This window comes from Diabrotica undecimpunctata, chromosome 11, assembly GCF_040954645.1.
Source record: "Diabrotica undecimpunctata isolate CICGRU chromosome 11, icDiaUnde3, whole genome shotgun sequence".
In the NCBI taxonomy this organism is placed as follows: domain Eukaryota; kingdom Metazoa; phylum Arthropoda; class Insecta; order Coleoptera; family Chrysomelidae; genus Diabrotica; species Diabrotica undecimpunctata.
In genome coordinates this window covers 10,531,685-10,549,259 of record NC_092813.1, presented here as the reverse complement: position 1 = coordinate 10,549,259, position 17,575 = coordinate 10,531,685, and the positions used below count along the sequence as shown (strand labels likewise).

Genomic DNA, 17,575 nt, shown 5'->3' with positions numbered 1-17,575 from the left:
AATTATGGCACTGTACATGTTCGTAGAACCGAGTAGATCACTTAAATTATTTTGAAAGTTGCACCACTCTATTTGAGATTTGTATTAGACACATTCTAGTAATACGTGCTGAAATATTAACGACTCATTACAATGTTTACAGTGAGGATGGTTTTCAGAAGACATCAGATATCCATGAGTAAGCTGAGTGTGACCTATTTTGAGCCTTCTGATAATAATATTATCTTTCCTGCTCATTTGAGGCATGGTGATGAAGGTAGCAGTTGGTCGAATTGTGCGTATTTTTGTATTTTGCACTTTCCAGTGTGTTTGCAAAGTGCTTGGTACGTTGTTATTGATACTGGCCTTTAGGTCTTGGTAAAGTTGTATGTTTTCCATATTTTCTAAGGAGAAGGCCAGTTTTGCTGCATGATCAGCGTTCTCATTTCCATTGATACCAACATGGGATGGTATCCAGATGATAGTTACTGAAACACCATTTTTTGATTGCTGTTGGCAGATACTATGTATGCACTGTACAATGGGATGTATGGAGTATATATTTCTGATTGAGTCAATTGCGGAGATAGAATCGGTTCGTCTTGCTACTGATTTCTCATTAGCAATGGGCGAGTCTAATGCCTTGAATATTCCTTACAGTTCTACTGTGTGTATACTGCATCTGGGAAAAAGCTGATATGATGCTACTATTGTATTTTAGATCATGTTCTTCTTTGGACGCATCTGTGTAGAGAATTTTGTCATAATGCTGTGTCTGTATAAGTTCTTCAAATGCTTGTACCAAAAGAGGTATGGACAGTTTTTCTTTTTTGTATCAGTTCAAGCTGGTAAAGAGAGTATTCTGGACGTAGTAAACGGAGTTGTGAGTTTTAGGTCTGTGTCTTTTAGCAAAGTTTTTAAAATTTATGAGAGAGAATGTGCTCGAGGGTAACTATTATCTGGGACAGAGTGGGGAGTATTAATTAGTTTAATTACTGGTTTTTTTAGATTAGCAGAAATTCTAGAGAAGTAAGACAATAGTAAACTTTGCCGTCTTATATAAAGTGGAGGTTCTGAAGATTTGATATAAAGACTTTCAGAAGGATTTGATTTAAAGGCGCCGAGGATAATACGTAAAGAAGTGTTCTGAATTGTATTCAGACCTTTAACGTGAGTGTCGGAAGCAGATCTGCAGAGAATGCTTCCGTAATTCAACCTAAAGCAGATCACTGTTCTCTAAATTCTTAAGAGGACTTTCTCTTCTGTCCCCATTGATGATGCGCTAAAGTTTTTAAGATATTGATTCTGTTTAGGCGGTTTGTTTGTGTATTCTGTATCTGATCTCTCCATGTAAGTCATTTATCGAATATTACTCCTAATAATTTCTTTTTATTAACTGCTTAAAGAGGAAATCCATTTAGGTGAAGTAGAGGAGGGTGAGTGTGATGTCTTGTAGAGAAGTTTATGACTTTAGATTTTCAAGATGATTATTAACTCCAATTTTAGTGGACCAGTTATAAAGATTATTAAGAGTGTTTTAGAGTAAAGAGCATGTGCTCCTTCTAACTTTACCTTGGCAATAAAGACCAAGATCATCTGCGTATATTGAGTATTTTATTGGAAAAAAAAACAAGAAAGTTTATATCGTTAATGCTAAGAAATAATACCGTGGGGCTGAGAACTGAGCCTTTGTGGACTCAATTTTGTAAGATATATGATGTAGATGTTTTCCTGTTTGCAACTACTTTGAATGATCTCTCTTGTAGATAATTGTTTTTAAAGATGAGAATATTACCCGTTAAATTTAGTTGCTCAAGTTTTCTAATAACAGCAGCTCTGTTTATTGTGTCGAAGGCACTTTCTAAGTCTAAGGCAACTATGATGACGTCAGTCGTCTTATTTGATACTGCTTGGATTATTTCTGTTTGGAGAGGTACCAGGTTGTCCATCGTACTTTGATTGGGTCTGAATCCCCACTGTGCTGCATCTATCAGATTATTTTGCTTAAGAAACCAAATCAAACGTTTCTTCATTATCTTTTCTAGTGGTTTGCACATATTACATGTTAGTGAGATTAGTCTGTAGGCACTGGTAGCGTTAGAAGTTGAATCATTTTTCCTGATCGATATGATAAGCGACTGTCACAAAAAGACTCGGAAAGCTTTGGCTGAACTTTATCTTATTGTAGAGCACAGTATATAAGTAGCTTCAAGAGGGATCCTGCCTGTAGATGTTTGAGAAAGATAGATGGGATGTAATCAGGACCTGCAGATGAGTTTTTTATTGATGACATTGCCAAATTTAACTCCACTTCTGTGAAGGCAAGGTTTAATGGATTGGTTTGGATAGGGTTAGGTTGTGAGTGGTTTGTGGGGTACGAAATGGAGAGTTCAGACTTAGTTTTGTTGAAGTATTTGGCTAGCGTTTTGATTATTTGGTTATCATTTGTAATGACATTATCTTCATCTGTTATTGCGGATATTTTGTGATATGTGTTTAAACCTTTCATTTGTTTAATGTTTGTTTACACTTGGGCGGGAGGGGTAGCTAAAGTTATTCTGTTAACGAGTTTTTTCCAGGATTCTTTTTTGCTTTCCTTCAGAATTCTTTTGGATTTTGCACATATTTTCTTAAAAGATCATCGATGCTACGAGTTTTGCGATATCTATTAAGAGCCTTCTTGTATTCTTTTATTGCGAGTTATTATGTTCTAGAGAACAAATAAGTATCGTGTTGGGACACCATGTGGTTATCGCAATCGCTTCTATGATTGTGTATAAGTTAAACTCTTAATAGAATATATCGTTGGAAACAAAAATAGATGAGCCGCCACTTGCTCGTAGGTGTCTATCGTAGGGTCTTAGGAAGTTGTAGCTAATGTAGTTTTTGAGGTAGGGGTTGTGATCTTTGGTGAAATTGGTTTCTTGAAGACAGAAAAACTTGGGCGAGCAGTCCGATATGAGTTTTTGTAAATATTCTAGTCTGGGGTAAAAGCCATCTCAGTTCCATTAAATTAGTCTTAGCATGGTGTTAGTATTAATAGGAGCTGAACTAAGAAGATTACGATGGTTGTAAGCTATCAGAATTGTAGTTGTCTTCATTAGAATCGGCAGAAGATTTGGACTGGACATACTTGCAGGTTCTTCTGGATCAGTGCCTAAGGCCTTTATCAGTTTTTTGGTTGGACGGGTTAGCCTGTTTTTGATAGATCTCTCCTGACAAGTTGGGTATAATACGTGTATGTTACAAATTAGCCCTGAAATATTTTATGTTAAGAGCTTCAGCCTAGAGGTCACTACAGCCGAAAGTGTTTTCGACAAAGGCTATTAAGTTTTTTAGAGGAATAACAAGTGATTCTGAGGTTTGCTTAAAGACTTCTTTGACAGCGTCTTTTGTTAAATCGGAAAGGTAACGTTCTGATGGTGAGCTTTTTTTAGGGTTTCTTTTTTGGTTTCTTAATATCCCTACTAGGGGGGCATAATGTTGTCCTCGGACGGATTTACAACGAAGATGTTATCGGGAATATCAGTCTGCTTACTTGTACTCTCGATTTCAGAGTGACCAGGTTTATGTGTGGGTGTTGTAGTCATTATGGAATTGTTTAGTTCTGAAGCAGACATATGTGGTAATGTTGCGGGTTGTATAGAAGACTGTGGTGGTAAGGGATCTGTTACCTGGGTTGATATTAACGGCTGAGGCTGGGATGTTATATAATTGGGGGGAGGATTGAGACAATTTGAAGCAATGTCGTATTCCATTTTGTCTGTGGACAAAAATAATATTCTGTTTTCATTACGTTCGAATGAGATAGCTAATGAAGTTTGCAGGTTGAAATTATCATCAGAGGTAAAAACATACACTTGCCTTCTAAAGCTCATAATGTGCGAATATTTATCGCCAGGCAAAAGTGGTCTTAAAAATGAGACGGTGAAGGCCAGCTGAAGCCCAAGTTCTTTTGTAGCATTTTCTGCAAGGTCGTGTGGTATACATGGAGATATATTGGATATTAATATTCTTTTTGTGGGGGAGACTAGCCTGCTAATATTCAATATTCATCACAGAGTTTCGTACCGTCAAAATTGGATGAGATTTTAGAAGTTTGTAGACGAGTTCTGAATTAGTTAAATATGTATATACAAATTCTGATATTAGATATTTTGGATGTGAATAGGATTTGTTTGGGACCAATAGCGTCACCTACTGCCTTGACGTAATCGAACAATTTTAGATTTCCATCGGCATGCAATACCATAGCTTAATCCCTCTTTGGGAAGGTTGATCTGGGAGTTGATTTGGTTACAGTTGCATATGAGGAAATTAAAGTAGAGTTATGCTGAATATTTTGTGACGTCTTGAAAAGTTGTGAACTGTGAGGATCTGATGTGAGAACTGTATTTATTATCGGTACACTTGTAGTCAAAGGTAGACAAAAAATTTCTTTTTTTGTTGAATTTAGTTAGGTTTAATGTATTTTCTTACAAAAATACATATTAGGTAGGCCTACGCCACTGGTATCTGGCCCAAGTTTTTGAAGAAATTATCAATTTGCTAATTAACTAATCGATCCAAAAAGAAAAATATGCAATTAGGCTTGTCAATACATACGGTAAAGTCTGGTGTTACTAGTATTTAAAAGTGGTTGTTGGGTTTCACAAAAAGCACTAAAACTTGGAGCAAAACAATGATACGATGTTACCTCGTTCAAGTACAAACTCAGAATTCAGTTTAAATCCTTTAATTTCATACATTTTCATATTCGTGATTTACATTTTGATATGCTGCTTGGATTTTCATGTAATTTTATTTGTACATAACTATTTAGGGTACACATTATAGTCTCTTTTTAAAACAGCAAGAGAACGGCGTATTTGGTGGATGCGTCCCATGTTGTTTCTTATGAGACAACCATTCTAAGGTCTATTCTGGTTATTTTTATCTCGTTTATGGTGAGACGTAAGAGTTGACGTCGTCGTACTGTGACGTTAGTTGTCTGATTAAAAGTGGGGAGACGACAAATACAAAGACATAAAAACAAATATGAAGGCATTTCCAAAGGAACATCAGATCGTGTGTTCGTTGCTGTTGATTCGGTTTTGACGTAAGAGGCGTCAAATGAAAGGGGATTGGCACCGAGAGTATCAGAAATAAAAGATGAAAAAATTGGACAATTATTCGGTATCTTTATTCTGCACAGAGTAGTTTTCTGCTTTACTTACTTTACTGAATTTTTGCAGTAAAAAAAAACGAAAGATTTCTTCGTATTGTTTTAATAAGCAACTGCCTTTTGTATCGATCTGTTAATATAAAAATGTTATTTTTTTCTACCAAGTTCACAAATCTAACCAAATCTGTCATTTCTATCCAAAAGGACTTCCAAGTTACTAATTACTATTTCGGTATTAACAAATAGGAGTAACTATATCTCAAATAGTAGGACTTTTTATGTTTGTTTTATGCTAATATTAAATACAATTATTTTTGTTTTATTTTTTTTTTGTTTCATACTTAGTTAGGCCTTTTTCATGTTTTTAGATATTCTATTCTATTCTATTTCTTATTGTTATCTATTAATAATATGCCATCAAGTACCAAATTTAGAAAATAATACTTGTTGTGGTTTTTAAATCCTTAATCTACTTTCTTTCTTATTGTTAGTTCATTTGGTCACCCATTTTATAAATTGGTCCCCATCTTCCCTATCGCCTATTTTTTTGGAAATGTTAAGTTGATGCTTTATTAATACCATGTTTATAGAAATACTTCCTCCAATGTGTTACACGTGCATGGGCATTTTATTTCTTTAGTGCATATTTTTTGTTTTATTTCTTCTTTATTTATTTTTCTACTGTCTTCCAAGTGCTTTTGATGTTCAGAAATATTTACTTTTTTTGTCTTTCATGCTGACACAACAGATTTTAAAAATATTTTTTCCATCATCAATTACTGTTCCTTAATGTTTCAGTAGGTAAGCATTTTCAATCGTCATCACGTCATTGGTTTTTGTTTGTCTATATGATTTAAGCACCATACAACATAGTTTTCGATTTTTCTTAGTATTAATTTCAATTTTTTTTCGTAAAATCCTGCAATTAGTTTTTCTTTGTCGTTTTAATTTTTTGTTTTAGTAATTTTCTTTATTGTGTATTATAGCCATAATATTTTTTAACTCTTAGTTATAAGAGTTTTGTTTTATTATGTTTTAGATATGTTTGCCACTTGGTACTGTTTTTAATATGGGTTAAGTTCTAAACTATTAGTAATTTGTATCCGCGATGCATCCTCTAAAGTGAACAAAAGTAGAACTCGGTTAAACTTCGTTCAATATTCATTTTGGATAATCATTTTCGATGATTAATAGTTTACACGATAATTATAACTTTGTGTTTTGAAACGGAGTTTTTAAAAATTATTTTATTTACAAATTTACAAAAATTAACAAACAAAAGTTATGAAACAAAAACTATGAAACAAAAGTTAAGTAGCAAAAGTTTACTAGCAAAATATGTGAAGCAAAAGTTATATTAATTGAAAAGTCCCTCTATTTATAATATTGTATTGCGTCGTTTCTATTCTCCTATAATGTGCAGATTCTGTGGAATCCAGTGGCGTAACTCCTCCCTCACTGAGTCCGAAAAATAACGGAGTTATTTTTGGGATGCTGGTTTGTGGAATCTTCTTCAATGCCGGAATCTTCTTGTAATTCTATATCATGCTCGTTCCGTTGTTTTGATCTTTGTTTAATAATATACAGAATGATCAAGATTAGAATAACTGCTATGACTGAGGTGGTCACCAATGGAGTCGTATGCGAAGGAATCTTTGTTCCTCTAATTGGTACTAATTGTTTGGCCATAATTATTTATTGCGTAAAGATTTTCAAAGTCAATTTTGGTAATATTATGGCTCTGGAATTTTTGTATATTTTCTGTAGAAAAATATTTTATTTTTGGTAAAATTAGAGCTTTCCTTCTATGAATTTTGATATTATTATTAAATTTCAGTTGGTTGATTATCACTTCACAATCTTCTGGTATACTGATGAGAGATGGACTGTGTACTTCGAAAATTTGGTCTCTCTTGCACTTTGATTGGACTCGTTCTGATGACGATGGCATTATCAATACTTCATTATTAGTTACTTGTTCGATAATGGATTCTTGGAGAGTGACTTCTGTGGTAAAGCATTGGGTTGAACTTTGACCATTGAGGAAACGCAAGGTGCAATTGTCTTGTAGTATGGTATCTTCTTTGCAATAGTATGTTTCTTCTAAAATGGGACATTCTTCTTTCTGTAGGTGCGTCTCGTCAGAGGTTCGTGCCAAATAAGGGTATGTGGGAGTGAACATCTTGTTCTTTTGAATTATTGGGTAAATATGGTAAAAATCAAGGACAGTTGGTTTTAGGATAGGAATGTGAGTAGCAAAGATCAATTTTGAACTTGAAAAAGTTACTTGTGTCCCTAATAGCATGTAATACGTTAAAATATTTATAAATTTTGGAATTTGAGAAGGTTGGTAAATACTGTGCAAATATTTAATCATATCCTGAATTTCCTGACTCGAAATAATTGAACTATGTAATGTGTTTAATTTTGAAAACATAATTCCATTTGCTATATTTTCAATAAAATCTGTCATATTCTGACAATCTAAATTTATCTGACTTATGGTACCTTGAAAAGTAATATAATTTCCCAAACTGTTTATAGTACTTTGAATTTCTAATTGGAACTTCTGTAAGTTATGTTGCAGTTTTTCTTGGTTTTGCCAAAGTATTTCTAAAGATTTGTTGTAATGATCAATTAGTTTTTTGTATAAAGATATTTGTAAGTTCGTTTCATGAATAATTTGTTTCTGATTATTTTCCAGTACTTCTATTGCTTTATCATATCTATCTCCGTCTTCTGAATCTAAATTTCCAAATAAGTATTTATTAACTTTACCTAGGCCATCAATTAGGCCTCTTTTTGATCGAATATGGGGATAGATGTTTTCTAATTTTTTCTCTAATGTATTAATTAAAACTTCTGTTCTTTCTAACATGTTTTCTGCCAATCCATGATATGAAATAGGATTTGAGGCATTAACTTTCACTACATTAGTTTTTATTATTTGAAAATTAACTTTAAGAGATTCTACTTGTCTAACTATTTCTTTTAAGTTTATATAATGAATAAATGTATGTTTACTATAAATTAATCTACATGTGCCTAATTTAATTGGGAGTAAAAGGTTTTCAAGAGGTGTTATATTAATGTCGATGTCAACTTTAACCTGGTGGGACGTCTGGTATATCATCTGTATCAGAATCAAGACGATTATTTTCTTCATTTTGTTGAACCTGCAAAAAGTTTCTTTTATTAGATCTAGGTTTGCGAACTGTGCTTTTATGATACAATCCTTTATCTGTTTCCAACAACAAGCCACGATCATTGACAATAGTTGTTTGTTTAAACTTAGGAAGTGCTTTGTTGCGACTCCCACTTTTAATGTATGCTTTGTTTTCATTTGTGTAATCGTGTGGGTCTGACCTTGTTAAATTGCGTTTTTCTATCTGTTGGTATTTTACGTTTGCATTTCGTTCATGTATTTTATCGTATAATATTTTACAAGATTCTTTATGATTCTGCACATATTGTGATAAAATTAAATGATCATTGTTGTCGAATGGGTCTGGATTATTTATATGTCCTTTAATGATTTCAAATGGCGTAAATTTAGTAACAGAATGAATTGAATTAATATATGATAATATGCAATGTTTCATTAATTGTTCTACTGACATATCTTTATTCGTTTCTCTAAGGCATCTAAAATGTTCTATTAAAGAAGAATGAAAACGTTCTACCGGAGAATTCGAATTGCTGTTCTTAGGAGTAGTAAAATGTAATTCTATTTTATGTAATTTACAAAAATCTTCTAAGTCATAGTTTTTGAATTCAGTACCGGAGTCAGTTGTTATTTTATAGGGTAATCCATGATGTGTGATATAGTTTAACAAACCATCGACTATTGAAATTCCACTAATACTAGGAATTTGATATGCTTGTCCGTATCGAGAAAATGCATCAATTATTGTAAGAAATGGTATATTGGATATTCTAAATACATCCATATGAATATGATCAAATGGCTTAGAAGCCGTTGGTGTAAGATTAAATTTAATGACTGGTGGGTCTCTATCATATTTATTTTTTAAACAAACTTGACAATTGTTGACATACTGTTCTATATCTTCTGACATATTGGGCCAGTAGTATCGTGAACTCATTGACATTTTTAGCTCATTTATACCACGATGTCCTTTTTTGTAAACATGATAATAGTTCAGTTTTTCTTTTTGTTCGTCGGTAGTCTCAATATCATCTAATATTTTTGTACAGTGCACAAATTTGAATGCAGAATTTTTGAAGTAATTTTGCAATGCAACTACAAATGTTTCAGGTGATAGTGGTGGTCTAAAATACAAGGCATATAATTTTCTTGGGTCTATATAATTTTTAACAAAATTTATGATTCCTTTTTGCATATCTCTTTGAGGCAAAATAACAAATAGTCTTGTGTTCTCAAATATCTTTTGTGTTTTAGTTTTTATTTCATTGATTTCTCCATAGGTTAATAATATTTGATTTTTGTATAAATTCAAGGCTCGGTCTGTGATTGGTATACTAAGAATTGGATTTTCAGCTGAAGTATGTACTGTATTTCCATCAGTATCTTCATTTCCACTTGGGTTAACATTTGGGGGTCTAATTTGTATATCTGATATTATGTTTATTCTTTTTTCTTGTTCATTCTTGTCATCTAACGTTTCAGAAATTTCTTCATTGCTTAACTCAGGAAGATAAAAGTCATTTGGATCAAACAATTGATCTGTAATTTCTTGATTTGGAACTGATAAATTTTCTATTTCTTTTTGTATTACATCATCTATGTCATCAAGATTTACACACAAAGATTCAGATTCTAGTACATTTATTTCATTATCGGTGTCTATTCGTGAAAGACAATCCGCAACTTTATTAAGGGTTCCTTTTTGGTACTTAATTTTATAATCAAATTCTTCGAGTTGTAACCGCCATCTCACTAGTCGTGAATTAGGTTCTTTTAATGAAAACAACCATTGCAGTGGTTTATGGTCTGTAAAAATTATAAATTCTCTTCCAAATAAGTATGGTCTAAAGTATTTGCAACTCCATACTATGGCTAATAACTCTTTTTCTATAGTAGAATAGTTTATTTCTGCTGAGTTTAGGGTCCTTGACGCATATGAAATAGGATGTCCATCCTGTGATAATACTGCCCCAATGGCATATTTGGATGCGTCTGTCATTATTTCAAATTTTTTGTTAAAATCTGGGTAGGCTAGAATTGGTTCTGATATTAACAAATTTTTGCAAGTATTAAAGCAATCGATAAATTCTTTTGTGTGTTCTATTTTATGGTCTTTCTTCAGGCAAACTGTTAACGGTTTTGTTATTTTAGCGAAGTTCTTTATAAATTTGCGATAATATCCTAAAAGACCTAGAAAAGATTTACTTAATGTGTTTTTGTGTTCTTGGAATTGGAAAATTCTGTATAGCTAATATTTTGTTTTTATTGGGTTTAATTCCTTCTGGTGTAACAACGTGACCAAGAAATTCAACTTCTTTCTGTAGAAACTCGCATTTATCTAGTTGAATTTTTAAACGTGCTTCTCGTAGTTTATAAAATACTAGTTTTAAATTTTGAATATGTTCTTGTAAGCTAGTACTAAATATAATTATATCATCCATGTAGACCATGCATATTTTGTTTTGCAAATCTTTTAGTACTTCGTCCATTACCCGTTGGAATGTTGACGGCGAATTTATGAGACCAAAAGGCATTCTTAGAAATTCATAATGACCGTTGTCTACGCTGAATGCTGTTTTCTCTACAGATTTTGGATCCATTTCGATTTGGTGGAATCCGCTGGCCAAATCTAATGTGCTAAAATATTGTGCTCTTCCTAATTTATCCAAAATTTCTGTAATATGTGGAATTGGATATCTATCAGAAATTGTTTTTTCATTAAGCTTTCGATAATCTATGACTAGACGGTATTTTTTCTTGCCTGATGCATCTAATTTCTTATTCACTATCCATATGGGTGAACTCCAAGGTGAACATGATGACCTTATGATTCCTTTATCTAACATTTCTTGAATTTGCCTTCGAACTTCTTCTTTGTGGCAGTAAGGATATCTATAAGATCTACAATGTATAGGAACTTCGTCTGTAGTTTTTATGATGTGTCTGACATTGGAAGTAAATGTCAAGGAATCTCCTGCTTTTAGGAATATATCTGAAAATTCTCTACATAGCTTAATTATATTTTCTCTTTCTTCTGAATTCATGTGGTCTGTCCTTATAAGGTTTTCTAAGTCTATTTTGTTTCTTTTATTACATTTCTCATTTGGTTTTTTGTTAAAATAATTGAAGTTGTATAATTCATAATTTGCGTTTTCAAAGGGGTATACGTCTATTGGTCTTAGTAAAGTTATCTTCAAAGGTTTGTCTGTTGTGTTTATTATTTCCATTATAGCATAGCCATTTTTTGCTAATGTTAATGTTTCAGGTATATAAACTTCTTTTAAATATGTTTCTTCGATCATTATTTCTCCATTAGGTATACTGACAGGAAGAGGATAAAGCTTTCTTTCCTGTGCACTTATAGTAAATTCAAATTTAATATCCATTGGTCCTCTAAATTTTATCGGTATCGTTACATTGTTATTATACAGTCGTTTATTAGTAAAATCTATAACTAAGTTCATTCTCATCATATCTTCTAATCCTAAGATTCCATCAAAATATTCGTGAAAATCATATAAGATATAATGAATATAAAAGTTACTTCTGAATTCTGGAAATGCTGGTATTTCAGCTTGATATTTAATAGTCTTAGTATAAAGAGCAGTTATAATATCTACATTTGACTGGTATATACAATTAGGAAAATATTTTTCGGCGATACTTGGTCGTAGCAAAGACCTAGCACTACCGGTATCAATTAGCAATTTTATTTTTGAATTTCCTACTTCAATATATGGTAGGGGATTATTCGAATTTATTTCTATATTGACTGTTTCCTTTCCGAGGCATCTATCTGAAAATTTTGGTTACCTAGACCGTTTTGTGGTAAATCATACTCAGAATTTCTAAAATAGCTATTTACTTGTTCATGTTGTGGTTCTCTTGGATTATTATTTTCGTTTTGATAATTATTTGTGTATAGCTCCTCAGCTATAGTATCAGGAATTCGTCTAGGGAAATAATTTCTCCGATAATTATTGTATTTATTGGGATTTGATCTAGCGTTTGAATTTAATGTATTTCTGGATGCTATTGACATAGGTTGTGGCTTAGGTAACCGATCATTAGGAATTCGGTTGGGCCTGAATACATTACTTTCTGGTCGGAAGTTTGTGGAACGATTCTGAGATGTGAAATGATTCTGAGAATGTTGGGGTGCTAAAGAATTTTGGTTTTGATAACCTTGATTTCGATATAAAAAGTTAGAATTGAAAGGGTTTTGATTTTGATAAGTAAAATTTGGATTTGTTTGATATTGATGTGTGGGGTTAGAATTTTGGGGACGATAATGGTTGCTAGGCTGATTTGGCCTGTTAGATGGATTAAAGGAATTGTGTGACTTAAAATTATGATTATTTTTTGGAAAATTATTACTAGAATGTCCATATAAATTTTCAAAATTATGAAACTCGTCGACATATGCAATGGCATCTTCAAGAGAACTGGGTTTCTTAAGGTGCATATTATTTTTAAGAACACCTGTACATCCTGCAATAAAAGTGTTCAGTGCGATTTTATCACAATGGTTAATTTGGCATAATTTATCTGCATGCTCTATACTAGTATCGTTACTTATTCTTTGGGCTACATTGCTTTTTAATAATTGTATTCTTGTTCCAAATTTAGGAAGGGTTTCATTTTTAAATGGTTTAGTTCGTGTTAGTTCTTGCATTAAGCAGTCTAAATCACGTCTATCTGCGAAGCATTGTTCTAATGCTCTCTTTATACTACTCCATGTCGTTAGTTCCATACGATTTCCTACTAGTGCTTCTGCTTTTTCAACTAATTTATCTTGTATGCATTCCAAAATGTGTTTATTTAAATCTGGATCATTATATGTAGAATATGTTTGTATTAGTTCGTTGCATCTAAAGATAAATTTGTTGAGAGTATTGGAATCTCCATCGTAGGGTTTAATATTTTTTAATTTTGATTTGAGAAAGTCCCAGTTAAGGGGAGTTTGAGTTTGAGTTGCAGTAGCCATATTTTCAAATAAAATTATTTGTCAAAATATTTCACAAAATTGTATAGAATTATGTATTATAACAAAATATATACGCAATATAAATATCTTCAAATATTTCAAAAATTATTCAATAAAAATAAATATTTTCAATAACATAAATATGTATCAAAAATGGATAAAAAATATCAGTATTCTTATTCAAAAAATTCAAATTCGTATTCAAAATTCAAAAATTAATCTATCTATCCTCACAAATGTATGAAAGGAAAGGCGAAAAGGAAAGGCACTTACAGTTATCTGGAGCACCTGCTTCTCTTCTCCGAACTTTTGCTTCCTCTGGAACTCTGCTTCTTCTCGTTGATACCACTGTAGGGTAGAGGTTCGATTTGGATACGCACTACGATGTTGAAACACCAAAACCGAAAAAGTTCTATCACTTGATGTGTAAAATGTTCTTTTCCGATCCGCACGTATCCTACTGACTGTGCCAATTATAACTTTGTGTTTTGAAACGGAGTTTTTAAAAATTATTTTATTTACAAATTTACAAAAATTAACAAACAAAAGTTATGAAACAAAAACTATGAAACAAAAGTTAAGTAGCAAAAGTTTACTAGCAAAATATGTGAAGCAAAAGTTATATTAATTGAAAAGTCCCTCTATTTATAATATTGTATTGCGTCGTTTCTATTCTCCTATAATGTGCAGATTCTGTGGAATCCAGTGGCGTAACTCGATTCATTTATTTTTCACTTTTGATGATTCATCCGGGATGATTATCTTGCATTGCGACACCGACAGTAATATCGTATCGAAATTTTTTTAAGATATGTCACCCTTGTTCTGTTTATGTACATTATTTTGTTTATGTCTTACCACAATGTTTTGCTTTTGGGCATATAGATTATTGACTTGAGCTAAGTCAGGGTAAAACTCAGGTTCTAGTAGCAGCTCACTAGCTTGGGATTTTGTTACAGAGTGTTTCATTTGGTTTGTATTGCGCCTATTGTTATACTCTACTACTACCTTATCACCCTTTTTAAACTCAGTTACTGCTTTAAGTGCTGTTTTATCATAATGTATTTTCACATTCCTTTGTTGTTTGCACAGCAATCCATATGTTGTTTTCTGTATCTGAGGTTCTAATTGTTTACTAGTTATGGGTAGTTGAGTCCGTAAAGTCCTGCTTTGAAGAATCTGGGCTGGAGAGGCATGCAGTGCAATAATTCCTGTATTGTTATATTCCATTACAGAATCACGAAAATCAATGTTTGTTTCTACACTTTTCCTTAATATTTGTTTTGAGATGCTGACAGCCTTTTCTGCAAGACCATTACTTTGGTGCCACTCTGGAGTACATGTTGCAATAGTTATATCTTTTTCACGGTAATAATTGAAATATTTCTGTGACACAAAGGGTAAATTGTCAGCAATTAAAAACTGTGGGTATCCAAATTTACTGAACAGATCTTAGAATGCACTGATTACTGAATTTGAAGTCTTATCTTTTAAAATGGCAAGATCTATCCAATGGGAAAGATAGTCTATGGTTACAAGATAGTATTTAGCGCCGAACTCCACTATATCAGAGGCAACTTTATTAAATCGTAACTTAGGTACAGAATGAGGTAGCATGGGTTACTTGAAATTCTTGGGTAAGTACTTTTCACATGTCCTACATTCTTTTATGAATGTTGTGATGTTGTCATTAAGGTGGGGCCAATAAAATATTTTTCATGCCTTATTTATGGTTTTGCTTATACCTAGGTGTCCCTTATGCATTATTGTCATGTAATTCTTTCTCAGAGCTATAGGAACTATAATTTTGTCCTCAAGGAGGACTGTACCAGCTTCAACAAAGATGCAATCTTTTAGCTTATGGTATGGTTTGCAATTTGCTGGTAGCATATTCTCTTTTGACCATCCATTGAAGTAGTAGTTATAAATTTTTGAAAGTGTTTCATCCTTACTCGTGAATTCTCTTAATTCAGATCGTTTCTCAATACTGATTGGTAGATGTTTGCTCACAGAATGTACCATTTCAATCATTTCAGGGTCGTTTTCCTGCACTTTTAAACCAGCACGGGACAACATGTCTGCGAAATGGATATTTTTAGCTAAAACATATAATGTATCCAAGGAATATCTCTAAGTTTCAACCTGAATCGTTGTAATCTCACAGATCCAATTTTACATATAGGTTTTGCCATAATAGATATAATTGGTTTATGGTCTGTCTGTACATCAACAATAGATTTATAAATGAAATCATGGAACTTTTGCGTACCATAATGAATTGATAAGAGTTCTTTCTCTGTTTGGCTGTAGTTCATTTTGTGATCATTCATTTTTATTTTTATTTTATTTAAATTTTATTCTCATGTTCTTGTAACATTGTAACGGCTAGCTCACCCATTGCACATTGAAACCCCTCAGGGGTGATGTTCGGCATAAACTAACTTAATTTGAGAAATCGGGAATTATTAATAAAATAATTTCTTTAACACATATCTTTATTTATTTATATTTTAATAATTCAAAATGTAATAACAATTAAATTGAGGTTCTAACAACAGGGAATTAAGCATCTATATACAAAATCTCAAGAAATAAAGAAACTTAGCTCTACTCTATGAGAAATCCTCCTGCTGTTTCCTTCTCAACTCGGACCATACAATGTCTGCAAAAACCATGCCGCTAAGCCGAAACCATGTGGATCCCTCTCCAATCCAAAGCCATGCGGACTTTCAAAATCGAGATGGATTTCTTATTCCAAAAAAACAATTTCATTTTCGTATTCTTCAAGGTGGATTCTCTTGAATAAAAACCAAGATGGATTCTCTTAAATAAAAACCAAGGTAGATTCTCTTGAATAAAAACCAAGGTGGATTCTCTTGAATAAAAACCAAGGTGGCCAGACCGTTGGAAGTTTCTGACCACGAGGACTTATATTTTTAATAATACCTTCTCGTTTGCTGGTTCATTTTAAAAAGAAATTAAATCGGGTCGGATTGATAGAAGTAAATTATTTAGGAGTGGGGTTTCTGTTTCTTGTACGATAAAGTAAGCGAAGGTAGGACTACGAGGGGACTTAAGAAATTAATCAGCGGATTTATTTGTAATAGGAAAATATTGAAATAAAATATAGGAATACAAACAAAGGAAAAAGAACTTATTATCAATAAAAATCAAATAGTATGCGCAGAAAATAGTGGAAAGTACTTTGAAATTAATAAGAACAAAAATGTAACGTTTTAAACGTTACACACTCCCCCCACCAGGAAAAAAAAATTTTGAAGACTGACTGAAAATTTTTTGAGAAATACTAATCAGAAAGCAGAACTAAGAGAAAACAAGAACAGAAGGCAAAATGAGACAATAGTACAAATACACAAAGAAGAAGGCTTAAAAGTGACACAGAAAAATAAAAAGAAGTGGGAAATACCGAACGTGACTCCTATAAAATAAATATATTCGAATCATAAGGAATACAAAATTCTACTTCATAAGAAACGATCAAGAAAAAAAAATACGAAGGATCATACAATGCACATTGTAAAATAAAAATCTAGAAACGACCTATCTACAACGTGAAATAACAGAATACAACTTTTAATTTGAATTAAAGATGCAAAAAAATTAGAAATCGAAACTACAACATATTTCTATAAAAGTTTTACAGATCCGAATTGTGAACACACTAAGTAACAATATTTTTTGTCTTTTTTTTTTAAACTGCTGAACATATTATAAATAATAGTGATAATGTAATCAAAAAGTGCTGTGTTTAGTTATATTAATCAAGATTTGCTGTAACAATTAAATTCTGCAATATAGAGAAAAAAAAAACTGTCTTTTACTTTTAAATTGAAGAGCGAGATTTTATGGCTGAAATCGTGAGATTTGCATATCACGGTTAATCCGTTAAAGGTAACAAAAATAACAAGAAACAAATAATAGCTAATATCTCAAAGATACTCATGAAATTTTATTTATTTTTAATTAAATTAATATTACTGTCAACAAAAATCAAATAGTGATTTATAGTGTCACCGCACTAAAAAAACTATTCTAAAACTATAACTCTTAATAAAGTTTAGTGAAAAAAAAAAAAATGAACTAATAATTCTTAAAACAAAAATAACAAGTTCTATTTTAAGTGTAAATTATTATACACCGTCAAATTAATAACAAGTTGGGGTAGGTAACTAAACGTATCCCAGGAAAAATTTAATCAGTATTAATAAAATTTGCTAACTATACTGGTCTAATACATAAAATTGCATTAGTTAAA

At 32.0% G+C, this 17,575-nt stretch overlaps 1 protein-coding gene across 1 annotated transcript; it reads right to left on the bottom strand.

Moving 5' to 3' along the window:
* Positions 1-1,676: 1,676 nt before the first annotated feature.
* Positions 1,677-2,036, bottom strand: LOC140452654 (uncharacterized). The gene has a single exon (XM_072546973.1). It carries the CDS (start codon positions 2,034-2,036, stop codon positions 1,677-1,679), a length of 360 nt encoding a protein of 119 aa, XP_072403074.1.
* Between the last annotated feature and the right edge of the window lie 15,539 nt (positions 2,037-17,575).